At 38.0% G+C, this 15458-nt stretch overlaps 1 protein-coding gene across 2 annotated transcripts; it reads right to left on the reverse strand.

The window, feature by feature from the left end:
- Window positions 1–3359: 3359 nt before the first annotated feature.
- LOC127541249 (transforming protein RhoA-like) lies at window positions 3360–4492 on the reverse strand. Of its 2 annotated transcripts, XM_051966491.1 has the most exons (2): window positions 4337–4492; window positions 3360–4084 (listed from the first exon to the last, which is right to left on the reverse strand). In XM_051966491.1, the coding sequence occupies exons 1-2, from the start codon at window positions 4490–4492 to the stop codon at window positions 3911–3913; spliced, it is 330 nt and encodes a 109-aa protein (XP_051822451.1). In that variant the 3' UTR covers window positions 3360–3910. The 2 variants fall into 2 exon arrangements, with proteins under 2 accessions (XP_051822451.1, XP_051822450.1); XM_051966490.1 differs by having other exon boundaries at window positions 3360–4492.
- Between the last annotated feature and the right edge of the window lie 10966 nt (window positions 4493–15458).

Below are 15458 nucleotides of genomic sequence, written 5' to 3' on the forward strand. Positions count from 1 at the left end.
AGATATTAAGTTGTCATATCCCAGAGGCAGGTTTTGGAACATAGATCACCCTGATGCTAAAGCTGGCACCATATTACCTTTGATAGTCATAGCTATGTGGTAGCAAAGAGCTAGCTACAAAATATCTATTGATTGAGGGAATGCTTAAATAATTGTGGCATATACACGTAATGTAATATAATAATTCCATGTGAAATGAATATGAGAAATCCAGAGAAATATAATAATTATGTAAAAGGGAGTTTCTTCCTCCTCTCCTCCAACCTTAGTTGAGATTTGACCCAGATTGTAATTGTTAATATGTTAGCTAGGTTATTGAGATGAGTCTACATTCTTTTATCAGATGTGAATACTTCTCTTATGTTGAGAAAGGAGCGAAGTAATTGAATCAGTAAACAAATTAGCTATATCTCTAGGTATTTTAAATATCTAAGTTCTAGATGAATTCAGAATCCCACATTTGGAAATATAAACCGGACAGGTGCTTTTGGAGGAGATCAAGGATTAGGGAGAGGAAAGAGGTATAATTTCACTCAATCGCCAAATTCATATTTGTTTCATAGTTTTTAGAAGGAGCTATTTAATTGTTAGACACTCTAAATCCAGCAAGGAGCAGAGGTAGATATAGATTTAGTGTTAGTTATCTGTAAGAGGGAATATTTTTCAGCAATGTGACCTCTAGCAGCAGAAAAGAAAGTAGGACGAAGAAAAGTACACTTCCCTTAGAACTCAGCTGAGCAATCTGCACAAGGAAAACTGCATTAAGACCCTACAGAGAAAAGATTTCTTTCCCCTTTAGTACCATGAGAAAGTCTAGAATTGCCTTTGCCCCATATGTATCCTACATATATACCATACTACCATTATGCTCTGGGTATGAACCTAGTCTTCCCATGAATATTGGATCTATTTGTGAGAGAGCATGCAACAAATTTATGGGACAGAAGGGTGATATTTTGGAATCACTTTTCTTACAATGGTGTTTGTGCTTTTGTTAAGACCTAATTATATCTGTTAGCTGATTGTTAATGGGAAAAAACCCAAAACACTGTTGGAGGTTAATAAGCTGTAGTGTTCAGAGAGCAGATGCAAAAAGTCTAAAACTTGAAGCGCCAATAAACTTTTGGGGAATAATCCAGATGTAAGTGCTATACTTTTAAAAAAAATTTTTTTAAAATATATATTTATTATATATTATCTAAATACAAAATAAGAAAAAATAGAATAGAAAAAAAGACAGAAAAGAAAAACAAAACGCCACATGCCCAGCAGAACATCAGGGAGGATTCAAAATATATAACAATAAATTTCCATTTCAACAAATCATTTATAATAGAAGAAATTTTATTCATGAGTATCTTTTCTTTGCTTCTTTGTAAGTTATTCTTTTATTGTCTGCTGCACATGTTCTTTTGGTCCCCATTTTATCCCCTCTTCTTTCCCCAAACAGGCTACAGTTAAGTACTGGGTGCTACATTACTATGAGCTGATACAGAATGGGAAAAAAAAAAAACAGTCCTGGAGGAATATTATAACCAACTACAGTGAAGTGAAAATTTTTCATCCTTTGTTTTTGAAGAGGGCCAATGACATCATAGTGTGATATCTTGACTTACACATCAATTAATTTTAAGTGAGGTAGAGGTACACAAATTCATCAGCTTCTCTTTTTTTTCCAGTCATTGAAGTCCAGTGGCAAGATAAAATTCAGGATTAGTGCTCATAGCCCAGGGAACAGTGGATGATCTTGGCATCTTTGGTGTCTGCCCAAGCTCTAAGCATTCCACAATGTCTGTTTCAGTTGCCTTTATGGTCATTGGAACAAATTATTTTCAGTTAACCATTCTGTCTGTGGAAGTCTTCACATATTTGGGTAGACACTCCTCTAATTCACAGGAAATTTTGAGGCCTGTCAGTTACCCTCAACCTGGCTTAAACTGTCTGCCAAGAGGATCTACTGAATTGCAGCTGCTGCAGACACCACAAGCTTCTCTAAGCTATAGTGAGAATTGGGTAAAAGATGGACACTAAAGGTGGATAAGCAACCCTGAAAAGAATACAATAAGCCCTTCCCCCCAAAAGGTGCCAGTTCTTCATGAACACCCCATAAATCCCAAATGAAAATAATTGTAAAGGGAAGTCAAATTCTCAGTATCTATAAAAAAAACAATATTGCTCCTAGAGAACAAGGAATAAAATATATCTCCTTTATTCTGCTAGACACTAATAGGGCAGACTGCTTCATTTTCAGAAATAGTTACCTTATCAGTTATAGTTGTTTCTTTTGAGATTGGAGATTGATGTACATCTAGACATTACTATGATATGAAAAAAAGACACCAATAAAATTAAATTTTATTTAATTAAAAAGATCCCTATTTCGAAAATTAGGGTGATTTATTATTAAATGAAAGTCTTCGTTTAAGGCTCATGTTCTTATTATTCACAAATCTTGAGGGATTCTTAAATTTTTTTGTATTCAAACTTTCAACTGTCATCCGATGAAACCCATGAATTCTTTCTCAAGATTAAATTTTTAAATTTTTGATGTAAAATAGAGGATTACAAAGAAAAACGGATATAGTTATCAATACGTTTTTAAAAACAGGTATCATCACTAAAAACCCCTCCCTAACCTGGTTTCACTTAGATGCCCTTTTTTCAACGCTCTAAAATCCCAGTTACTTAATTCCCCACGGTTTCTGAAAACTTAGTAAATAGGGTTCCCTTATTACAGGGGCATCTGAGGAACAAATTCTTGTGGCTAAAATTGCACGGGAAGAGAAGTAACTCATAAGGTAACAGGACATTTTGAAAGTAGCAAGAAAAGAGCATTTTGATCATTTTTGTTGTTTTTGTTTTTTAAAAAACTGCTTTTATTCTATTAGTAATTGATAAAAAATTAACTGATGCAGAAAAAAAGTTTAGACAGCTGTAGGGAATGAGAAGTTCCAAGGAGATTTTGACCACCAAAAAAGAGAATAGGTACCAAGCTCCTGCAGGAGATGAAGGGGAGTCATTATTATAAGAATAAGAAATAAACACTATAGATACCAAAATGCTTGAATTCAGACAAACCACTCCAATTTTTGAACTATCTCATTGACTTGGGATGAAACCAATTCTCCATTCACTAGCACCAGCTCCAGGAATAAGGGTGAGATGTTGGGGATATTCTGCAGAAAAGAAACTGTTAATGGCTCTCATTCATGGGAGAAACTAATAAATAGGGATTTCAAAATGTTTTTCCATTATAAAACCAAAGAAACCTTTTATAGAGAAAACAACAATAGGAAATTCAATTATAAAAAATTAATACATCTAAGTTGGGGTATGTGTATATATATATATTTATTTTTTGTAACATACATTAAATGGTACTAATTATACATAGCAACTAATAATAACAGCTGAGGCCTTGCCATTTCTGGGTAGGTCCCATTTTCAAACAATTGAATAATATCACAGACCTTATAAAAAGCTTTATGAAAGGTCCTGCTCTGAAGTGACTGTGCATTCCCCAGAGGGTACCATAGTGGACAGCAACAAATATTGTTTAGTGTAAAAATAATTAAAATTCAATTCACAAAAGTTATCACTTTTCTCTTTCTAGAAAGAAGCAAAAAGTTAAGAATTCTCTCGAATTAGTATCAGATGTGCTGGTGGGAAAGTGAGGAAGATAATTAAGAATAATGTCAGAGGGACCCTGATATTTACAGATAGTATTGGACACAAGACTGTCATTAAACAATCATAGTTGACTTCTAAATACAGGTAGCAAGATGAGTTTTGATTTGGTTATCTTAAAGTAAAATTATACATAAAAGAAAAAAGCCAGTAAGAATACATTAAGATTGATAAATAGCCCTTCAAAAATTAACCGGGTGAGGGCTTGGGCTTCCCACTGCGTTTACAAGACAAGGCATTCGGATTTTTTCTTTCCGAGTCTAACTTGCAAAGCCGCTCTCGTGGCCATTTCAAAAACCGCCCTCACACCATCTTTGGTCTTGGCTGAACACTCCATGTAACCAAATGCACCAATCCGATGAGCCATCTCCCGGCCTTCTTCAGGTTTCACCGGCTCCTGCTTCTTTTTGGCCAGCTCCATTCTCACCCGCTCATCATTTCGAAGATCTTTCTTGTTCCCCACCAGGATAATGGGCACGTTGGGACAGAAATGCTTCACCTCTGGGATCCACTTGGTTTGGACGTTGTCTAAACTATCGGAGCTATCGATGGAAAAACACGTAAGTACAACATTGGTATCTGGGTAGGAAAGAGGTCTAAGGCGATGATAATCTTCTTGACCGGCAGTGTCCCACAACGCCAACTCCACCTGTTTTCCATCCACTTCAATATCTGCGACATAATTTTCGAATACCGTGGGTACGTAAACTTCAGGGAACTGGTCTTTGCTAAACACAATCAGCAAGCACGTCTTCCCGCACGCACCATCGCCAACTATAACCAACTTTTTACGGATGGCGGCCATAGCTTAGACGGTCCTCGAGTCCCTGCGCCCGCAGCTCGCCGAGCGTTCGGCAACTCCGCTAAGTTTGACAAAAAACCGGCCGGCGGGAGCATCGGCTGGTCACCCCGGCTGGTCACCCCGGCTGGTCACCCCGGCGATCAATTCTATCATTCTTGAGTGAAGTATAGTTTATATTTTAAAAGAATTGTTGTGTTGAGTGCCTGCCATTTAGCAATTATGTGGATTATAACCGTTAAACTAACACTGACCGTTAAGAACTGCTTCATCAGCGCACATAAACACTGATCCGTTTCCATATACGTTACAGATATACACATATAATATCTACATTTGGTACAGAGAATACAACAGTTAATTCCAGAGTTAAACAGAGGAAAAGAACAGGTTGAATTGCTTTCAAGACATTGCAGACTAATTTTCTTTATTAAAGATCTATCCATTATTTACAATCTGAGAAATAATTGACTTTTTTTTTTCTGATAAAAGTTTGAGGTTCTTAGAGTTTCCAATCTACTACAAGATACTTACTAGCTGTGTGACTGAGCAAGTCACTTAACTCCTCCAAAAGGCTCTGTATTGGACCTCTCTTTTTTCTCTCTTTTTCTCTCCCTCATTTAGCAATTTAATCAACTTCCAAGATCTTTCTGCTGATCATTTTCAGATTTATCTATCCAGCCTGGTTAACTCCCAAGATCTTTTTGCAGATCATTCCCAGATTTACCTATCCAGCCTGATTTACCACCCTGAGCTCTAGTCTAAGCTAAGTGGGGTGGTTGAGGCCGAGAAGTGCTATAAGCCTTCCAGGATGGGATCTGATTTCAGTTTCCCTTTAGTGACACCCTTGACCGTTGATGTGTATAATAAACAGATATATAAATTGGCTAAACAGAAATACATCACAGTACATCTTAAACAATGCAGAAAGTTTATAAAAAACCTTTCTGATAGTGTCCTATGGTTGGCATACATGGAACGTGACCCTGATAAAATTGACACTATAGGGTATCAAATGACCTCTTATGAGGACACAACTCCTGGTGTCTTAGAAGACACAGATTTTATGCTCTTTGGGATAGTCAGAGCAGCTCTTAAAGGCCCCGCCCCCTGTCCTCTCACGCTGAGTACATAATGCCAGACTGGAGGATCTCTGTGTGGGGAAGAAGCCACGGCAGAGCCAGAGTTAGAAATCTTACCTCTGCTTCCACCTTTTCCTCCCCTGCCGGCACGATTGTATCCATCCTTGCCAAGATATGAGTATCCCACTCCCAGCACTCCAAAGATTTCTACAGAAACTAGAGAGCCCGAGCATAAGGGAACAGAAGGAACAGAGTGGATAGACAGGCTTGAAAACCTCTTATGGCTTTCTTACAGCAAGCGGCAGTTAAAACTCCCCCCACGGGTTGTACAGTTTCATTGAGCACAATAATTCATTTGTCAGTCCACAGAGCACGGCAAAACAGTCCAACTTTGTGTCAGTGGTGTGTTAACAGAGTAATACAACCCCTTAGGCAGGAATTTACCAATGCTTTGATTGTCCACTATATGGATGATCTGCTGCTGGCATCTAGCCATGAAACTCAATTACAACATGTGCATCAAGCAATCCTCACTGCACTGCAGCTTAATGGCTTATACCCTGCATCTGATAAAACTCAAACTCAATCTCCTTTTTCTGATTTGGGTGGTGGACAGAGTGTATGTTTCTCTACGTCCTCCCCAATTGGATATGACCAAAGTGAAGACTTTGAATGATTTTCAAAAGGTGATTGGGCTGATACAATGGATGAGGTCAGTAGTTCCTATTCTACCTTCACTAATGAAGCCCTTATATGACATTTTACCCAGTGATTCTTCACTATTGTTCCTCCGTTAGTGGACTCCTACAGCCAGAGACAGTCTTTACTTTATTCAACAATTATGGTCAAAACGGCTCACATACATAGATCCCACCCTTCCTATGGAGTTAATCATACAAAAAGATGCCCCCATATATGCCATGTTCCATCAAGGAGAGGACTCTAATCGAGTGGTTGTACCCTCGAAGAGCTACGAAGGTCACAGTGTCTTGGACAGACTTGCTGGCTGAATTTCTTTGGTCCTGCATACAAAGGACACTATGGCTTAATGGGACCTACCCAATTGTGCATGCTCCCATACCAGGACAATACATTTTAGCTGTTGCACAGGACAATTTGTTGGGGGCCTCCATAGTGTCCATTGTAAGCTTTAAATCTACCTGTGATAGTCTGTATCAGATGACCAGCCCCCTATGGATCCCTCCTAAGATAATATCTACAGAACCAGTCTTGGGCCCAACAGTGTTTACTGATGCCACTAAATCAGGGAAAGCTGGACAGTATGCCCTAATACTAGTCAACAATGGGTTCTCCACACCCCCTATGAGTCTACTTAACAGAATGAACTGTTTGCTCTAATTAAAGTTTTAGAATTCTTTCCTCAGGCATGTCACATTGTCTCGGACAGTACCTATGCTATAAAGGCTCTTATTCGTTTGCCTTCTGCCTTCATTGAAGATAGTAATACTAATATATCTTTCTTGCTTCAGACAGTTTAATCAACACACATAGCCCAAATCTCTCCTGTATTTATCATGCATGTTCGATCTCATACTGGTGGTCTTGGTCCCATTGTTTCAGGCAACTGAGCAGCTGATGCTCTGCGATACTCTTCTTCTTCAGTAGAAAAAAATCTCTCCTTCTTCAGCTCAGGTTGTTCATGAGAAGTACCATTTATCCACTAGATCCCTGCAAATACTGTATGATCTTAGCAGAGAGGAAGCAGCCACATTAATTCACCAGTGTGTTATATGTGGTCCCTTCCACCCCCCTCCTTCAGTTACCTCTCTGCAGAATCCCCGTGGTGACTGTCCTAATGCTCTCTGGCAAATAGATGTTATCCATTGGAGCAAGCAGCTTATTTTCCAGGTTCCTGTGGGCAACTATTCAACCAGGCAAGGTGACCAGGCATGCCATCTTACATTTGTATCACTTTCTCTCTTGCAGGCCCTCCATCATGCCTTAAAACTGACAATGGCCCCGCATACGCCTCTAAAGGCTTTGCTCTCTTTTTATACGAATTTGGTATTTGTCATTTCACAGACCTTCATATAACCCTACAGGTCAGGCAGTGGTTAAATGGGCCAACTGCACGCTGAAGTCCATGCTGCAAAAGCAAAAAAGGGGAGGTGGAAGTGGAGGGATGGGATGTAACTCAGTTCCAATTGGATACCACTCAATTTTCTTTAATTTTCATCTATCAATACCCTTATACCAACTTTACGCTTCTTTGCTATGCCACAGGTCAAGGATTCACAGGTTTCTCCCCATACCAGGACGGCTCCAACACAATGGTGAGCAATGTGGGAAGAAACATCAGACGGGTTATGGAAGGGGCCAGGGGTGGTGTACAAATGGGGGATAGGGTGTGATTATATCATTCCAAGTCCTGTTGAAACTAGACAGGAGTGCTCACCTGCTCCTTGTGACTCCAGGGACCTCAAGAACAAGAAGAAGAGCAAAAGGAGGTGGAAAAGGAGGACCAGGACATGCCAGTTGACAGAAAAAAGAGAGCAGAAGAGAAGACTGAAATGGCTGTGTTGTGGATTTACTCTAATCAAATCAAAGAATTGTCAAAGGTTGTAGCTGACATTAATGTATTAGTGAAAAATATTAGCCTCACTAAAAATGCTTCTCATGACCTTATTGATTGGATATATATACCACAATGCCAGTACCCTCATGGTTGTCTCACATTTTATTGTTAATTGCTTTTTTTATTGTATTGCTTTTGCTTTTACCTTGTATTTTCTGATACTTGCTTTTTCTCTCTCTTAAGACAGTCCCTTGCAGGACTGGTAGCTGAGTAGCACCCCCTTCATAGAAAACAAAAAGAGGGAGATGCTAGGGAACCTAGCAATAAGAATGCTAGGGAACAGAATAACAAGAGTCTGCATTAATCTTGTGACCATTGTGTACCTTGCCCACAATGCACCATTTGCATAGGCAACAAGACTGTGCAAAGACAAGTTTTGTGCTACCTCACCCTTATCGTCTTTGGCTGATTGGATCTCAGTCAGCTCACTCTTGGGAATGGATGTTGAGGCTTCGGGTGTGAGTTCTGCCTCATTGGCTACAAGTCCAGGGTACACATCCTGTAGACATGTCAGGACAGGCATCGAGCCCGCACCAAATCGAAATTGCTTCCATTGCCTCAGGAGTTGGGCTCCTGGATACACAAGCTAAACACATACTTGTTGTTGGGGCACGTTGGCAAGGGCAGATGAGAGGGGTATAAGTACAGGACAGCAGAGGGAGAGGGAAAAAAAAGGGAAAAGATGATGTAACCAAGCAATAAAGCTGCTCTGAACTGCATAATTGGTGTCAGACTGCTCTGTCATATCCAGAGACGTCTGAAGGTCAGAGAAGCGATGATAATTGTGGGTAAGTGCTCAGACTCCAGCTGGTGTCAGCAGGTCTGCACTAGCTGGGGACCCCAACAGGTGATATAGTTCCAAACATGCTTTTCCTTTACAATAGGGGTTCATTAACAATTTGAGGTTCATAGGTTCAACGATATGTTTGCATGGTATTACATGCACTTAATATTTGGATTCCAGTCCTTTCAGTTTTCTCCACTTTAGATTCAGGTTAACTGACTCTCAGCAGGTCAATGCATTTCTTTATATCCATGTGCAATTTGGTCCCTTTCTGCATTGGTAGGAGGAATTTCCTTTTGGAGAATTACCTATTCTAAAGAATTTCGTACATACTTTGGATCCTGAAATCTTTTGTTGTAGAAAGTCGCCTTGGTTGGGGGAAGGTAGGAGAGAAGGTGCTACAGGGTGCAGTGTTGAGGATCTGAGAATTGGAGTATGATGGTAAAAGTTACTAGTCAGAACAGTGAGCAGACCATACATAGAAACTCTGGAGAGAAGATACCAGGGACCTTGTCTGCCTTAGAATTTTCATTGTGGAGGTTGCCATGGTTTAGGCAGGTTCTCAGGGAAAATTATGAGGAACATTCTGTATTGAACTAAGCATCTAGTTACCTGCTTCTGGTTCATGGTAAATAGACAGTGTCAGTGACTTACTGCAGAAATTCTCCTTTCTTGTCTTTAGGGTGCTGGAGTGACTGGGGCTGGTCGAAGCCTGTATTCCTAGCCCTTATCCTCACTCCATTTTCTACTTCCTCTGTCTCCTGATTCACTTAAATAGGACTCCTGCAATTTGTCTCTCAGTCAGTTTCTGTAATAACTTATTTCTGTCCATGGGGGAAAAAAATCTGCCTTCAGAGATAGGTTGTGCTGACTGACCAGAGGTGTAATGAGTTGCTGGAAGGAAGGTATAAGGTAGGAATACTTAAGGATCTTGAGTTTGTTCCTGCAGCTCTGGGTTGCGGAGACAAACAAAATCTTCAGAATGCCCTCTTCCAATTCTTCTATTCTGGAGCCAAGAGCTTCTGGATGAGTGTGTTTCCCAAACTATTCCTGGGATGAAGGAAAAGGGATAAAATTGCATTTCTTCAAGAATATGTACTACTCTATATTATTGCTCCTATAAATCTGTAATCCATTTTTGCTGTTATTAAATTTTAGACTTATTTCTGTGCTATGTTTTTAACAGGATATTAAATAATCAGACTAAGGTAACTGGATTTTCCCACATTTTTTCCCACTGGATTATAGTAAATCAACCAAAAAGATAAAAGGCCCATTAAAAGCCTCTACATTTGAACCCAATTTCATGGTGGTGGGGTTGTTGTCCAGTAGTTTAATCATATGTGACTCTTTGTGACCCCATTTGAAATTTCCTTGGCAAAAATACTGGAGTGGTTTTTTGCCATTTTCTTCTCTAGTTCATTTTACAGATGAGGAAACTGAGGCAAACATGGTAAAGTGAAATGCTTAGGATCAAATAACAAAGAAGTGTCCAAGGCCATATTTAAACTCATGAAGATAAGACTGTATGACTCCAGGCTTGGCCCGTTAGCCACTGTGCCTCCTACTTAACCTCATTTTACAGATGAGGAAATTGAGGCTATGATTTTAAATGACTTTCCATAGCGTACAGAGATAATGAGTATCTGGGGTAGGATTTGAACTCAGGTACTTTTCATACTAAGTTCTGGGATTCTATACACTATACATTATACTATCTAGAAAACAGATTCCAGAAGATGAAATTAAGTGAATCTCAGTTTTATTTTATTGCTTCCCTCAACACCTAACCAGGGCTGACATAAATCAACGATTGACATTTGCTGCTCTGAGTGGATTAAACTGTCAATCAAAGTTTAAGAATGAGCTTTGAAAGCTGGAGCATAACCCTCCAGGCTTTCTTCTGTGGAACATTTATAATTAAGCAATGTACCCTGAAGTTCTGCAAATGAGTTCATCCATCTCTCCTCGGTTATATAACCCACCTACTTTGGCCATTTTCCAATTGCACTGGCTTAGATTTTTCCATAATTTGAAATGGAGATTGCTGAACATTGCTTTTTAACAAAATGTTTTCTTGCCAGTTGTTCTAACATACCAAACCCAGGGATCCTTGCTTTTTGATCCTAATTCCACAATGGCAAGCAAAATGATACGCTAGGCAGTCAGTTTTCAAACATTTATTTAGTACCTATTATGCAGTCTAACATCCATTACTCCATTTTGGTTGGGATTGCTGTCAATTGCTTTTTCAAAGACTATGGAATATTGCTTTTGCTAGGCTTTTGCTTAAGTAGGAAGATTCCTGAAAACTGCAGGTGGAGAACAATGTCATCTTTTGTTATTGAATCATTTCAATCGTGTCTTACTCTTTATGAATTCCTGTAGTGTTTTCTTTGCAAAAATACTGGAGTGGTTTGCAATTTCTTTCTCCACTCATTTAACAGCTGAGGAAATTGAAACAAATTTAAGTGACTTGCTCAGAGTCATATAGCTAGTAAATGTTTGAGGCCAGATTTGAAGTCAAGGAGATGAATCTTCCTGATATAAGTCCATTTTATTCACTGTACCACTTACCTGTTCAATGCCATCTTCAGGGCAGAAGTTTAGAATTAGAAATTGTGTACCCTCGTGGAATAAAATAAATGGTCTGGTTCCAATGATCTCATGATGATGAGAGCCATCTGCTCTCAGAGAGAGGTCTGTGGGAACCAGTATGGATCAAACATAATATTTTCACTTTTTATTTGTTTACTTAAATTTTATTTTCTTTCTCACTTTTTTTTCCTTTTTGATCTGATTTTTCTTGTGCAGCAAGATAATTGTATAAATATGTATGCCTATATTTGATTTATATATATTTTACCATGTTTAATATATGTTGGATTACTTGATCTCTGAGGCTGGGAAATTGGAACATAAGGTTTTGCAAAGGTCAGTGGTGAAAAATTATTCTTGCATATGTTTTGAAAATAAAAAGCTTCAATTAAAAAATTAAATAAATGATCTGGAATCCATTCACTTTATTTATTTTAAGAGCATATTTTTCTCAGTTAAATTCTGTTTCAACTTGAAGCAATGGAACACTCCCAACTAGGAAACTAGATGTTTAAAGCCAATTCAGTCCTCCCAGGGCAACTGTCCAGTAGACATGTCAATAAGTATTAAGCATTTACTATTTGACACTGAAGAAAACAAAGACAAAGCAAAAGAGTCATTTCTCACAAGAAGTTCACATCCTAATGTGAGAGACCTTGTACAAACAACTATGTACATACTACATGGAAAGCAGGCTTAAAGAGGAAAGCACAGAAGCTGGGATGGAGATAGGATTTGGGAATGCCTCCTTGATCAAGTAGCATTTGAACTGAATCATAAAGGAAGTCAGATTCTAAGAAGTGAGAATGGGGAGGGGAAGGGGATAACCCTTGCAAAGAAGAGGACACCAGAAATAGGGCACAATGTATGAGAAATAGCAAACAGGTCTTAGAGCAAGGAAGCTTCATACATTATGGATGATAAGGTTAAAAAAAAAAAAAACAGAGTCTCAATAAGGATAAACTATTTAGTTTTATACAAGGCAATGGAAACCATATGTCTAAGATTGTCATTAGCAATTGGGTAGTTCAAAAGAAAGATTGGGGTAGAGCTCAGTACGAAGTGATTCTAAAAAGCAAAACTTCGTAGGAAAAGATAAAAAGAGTAATTATGTTATATAAATGAGGTGCAAGAAGAACTGACACTGAGAAAATAGGGGTGGTAGTTCTGGAACCCTACTGTCATTGGGAATGAATTAAAGAAGGAACAATACATACATGTGTACATACATGTATATATATGCATGTGTGTATATATGCATATATATATATATATGTTTTCTAAATTAAAAAAACTAAGGAGAGATAAGGGGAGGTTATAGAAGAATATGTAGATTAATGAAAATTGGATAAAGTAAAAGGGAAAGGATGGGGGAGAGGATAAGGAAGGGATCATTGGAGTGGAGATAGTTTAATAGCAAGAAAAGGTAGCAGGTAGAAGTAAAGCAGAGGAGTCAGCAGGGATTGGAAGTAAAGAAATACAAACAAACATAAGAATGATCAGAAGTAGAATGTGTTAAGGGAAAAATCAAGGGTAGGTATCATTGATCTCAGACAAAGTTAAAGAGAAAAATAGGGAAATAGCACTACAAGTTAATCATATTAATCAATATTGTTTTAGATTATTTAAAATAACTAAATAGTATAAAATTGGAATACAGCTTTGGTGTAGGAAATGATAAGTTGGTAATGTTAGAAAAATATGGAAAGACTTGGACTTATGAGCAATGATGCTATCTGTCTTCAGAGAAACCGAGGACAAACAAACAGTATAGTCTTACATAGATGTACATGTGTATATGTATACTATTACACTATTTTTATCACTATATGCTATTTATAGTTATATATTTATGTGTATATTTTTATGTTTATCAATCTATGTCTGTGCTTAATTGTAGCCTTTTGGGGGGAGAGTTAAAAGAAGGAAACAGGGAAAAAAGAATAAGATAAAAAGTACACAGCAGAGAATAAAAGAAAACCTACAAGAAAACAAAGAATAGCTCCAAACACAACATGCAGTATTTATTATATAGACTTTCTTGGAATGGAAATTTATTGTCTCACATTTTGAATCCCCTCCTATATTCAGCTATGCAAATAACAATTTTTTTTCTTTTGTGTTTAAATTTTAAATAAATAATTTTTTTAAAAAGTCATTCTACTTCAAATGTGTCCACGTTTTGCTGAATCTCATATGAGATGGTGCTCCAAACAAGAAGTCTGGGCAGCAGTCAGTCCTACAGGAGAATAGAGTTATCAAAACTTATAGAGAAAATTATGTAAACTACAGACTAAGTGTTATCTACTAAAAAGAGGGAATTTTCATACCAGAGGATTACTTTCACTAGTGAAATCTCTAGCCCAGTCCAAAATAAACCAAAGCCACACCTCATTCCTAATTTACCAATAAAACATTTTGAACAATAGCCTCTTTAATAAAGAATATTAAACATCAGTTAGGCAAGGTTCTTGGCTGAGGGGGTAGGGATAGGGAGAGACATTGGAGATTTAAAAGTGTTGGGGAAAGCAATAGTGAGATAATTAGGGGTGTGTGAAAGTATTGCCTTGTAGCAGGAATAGTCTAGTGGAATTTATATAACATAGATTTATAGTGGACCCAGTCAATAGGTTTCTAAGATTTTTCTCCAGATTCACTCAGCAGCTCATGGAATGGAATAATCAGGATATAATGAGAGTGATATGAGACTGCAGCTTGCAAGAAAAGATCAACAGTATGATTTTGGATCAAAGGATTTAAGAGAAAAGAACACCATAGCATAGAGATGATTTACCAAAGTGTCAAGATGGAGAAATGAGAATATAGCTACTCTGGGGGTAATGGCCTGGAATGGAGGTTTGAGGGATTAGAGGTCACATTATGGATGATAAGCAGGTTTGGGGAACTGGAAAGGAGAGGGAGAGGTGGAATGATAAAAGATTGTGATAAGATAAAGGAATTTCAGAGTTTAATAAACATGGAAGTTGAGCATTTGTAGGTGATGACAAGATCAAAGGTATGATTATCTTTGTAGTTAAGATGGGATAGAGAGTATATTGTAGGAATTAAATAAATTATAGAAATAGAAAGTTAGGATATTTGTGGGATTATCATTATGTATGTTGGAGTCTTTTAGTAGAAAGGTCAGAGTTGAGAAGAAGAAAAATTGTGGAAGACACTGAACTCATTTATGAAAGAAGAAGCATTTCCTAAGTAGTTAGTAAACATCAGCCAGCAGAATTTTGTTTGTATAGGTTAAGTGAACCTTAAGGTGGAATAATTGAGTGATGGTGATGAAGAAAGAACCTGGAAGTGGCAATGGGGAGCAAAGAGTATTCCAACTCCCATACCTTGACCTGTCATGGAGTAAGGAAATGAATGAAAATGCATTGCCTACAAAGGAGTCATGAGTAAGGAGCCAGGTCTCAGTGAGAACGACAAGATGGAAGGAATAGGAAAGGAAAAGATTTCAGATGAATGCAGAGGGCACTGTGAAAGGAGTGAGTAACTTTTATTAGGACTTTCATTAGGAGTGGTGATGAGGGGAATAAGAATAAGGGATCCAGCAGTGGGGGAGAAGGAATAGAATTTGAATGGTTACCAATAAAGCTTTAGACTCATTGGGATGGAGAGAGTATGGGCAGGGAAGACTTTGTTAAATATGAGGGAAGACTTTAGAGATATTTTCAAAATTTATGGGATTTTGACTTAAGAGTAGAGTCCTTTTAGAGCCATAGGCAATTGGAACAAATACTTGGAGCACAAGGAATAGTGTTACTCTCCCTTCCCAAGAAGATCAAGCTGGAGAATTGATTAAATGTCCTTCTTCCACCATTAGCAATAAGGATATTAGGATACCAGGAGCCAGGAAAATCTCTAAATGCATAAAATATGGAATAATTGCTCATTTAC

This window comes from Antechinus flavipes, chromosome 6 (assembly GCF_016432865.1).
Source record: "Antechinus flavipes isolate AdamAnt ecotype Samford, QLD, Australia chromosome 6, AdamAnt_v2, whole genome shotgun sequence".
Lineage (NCBI taxonomy): Eukaryota > Metazoa > Chordata > Mammalia > Dasyuromorphia > Dasyuridae > Antechinus > Antechinus flavipes.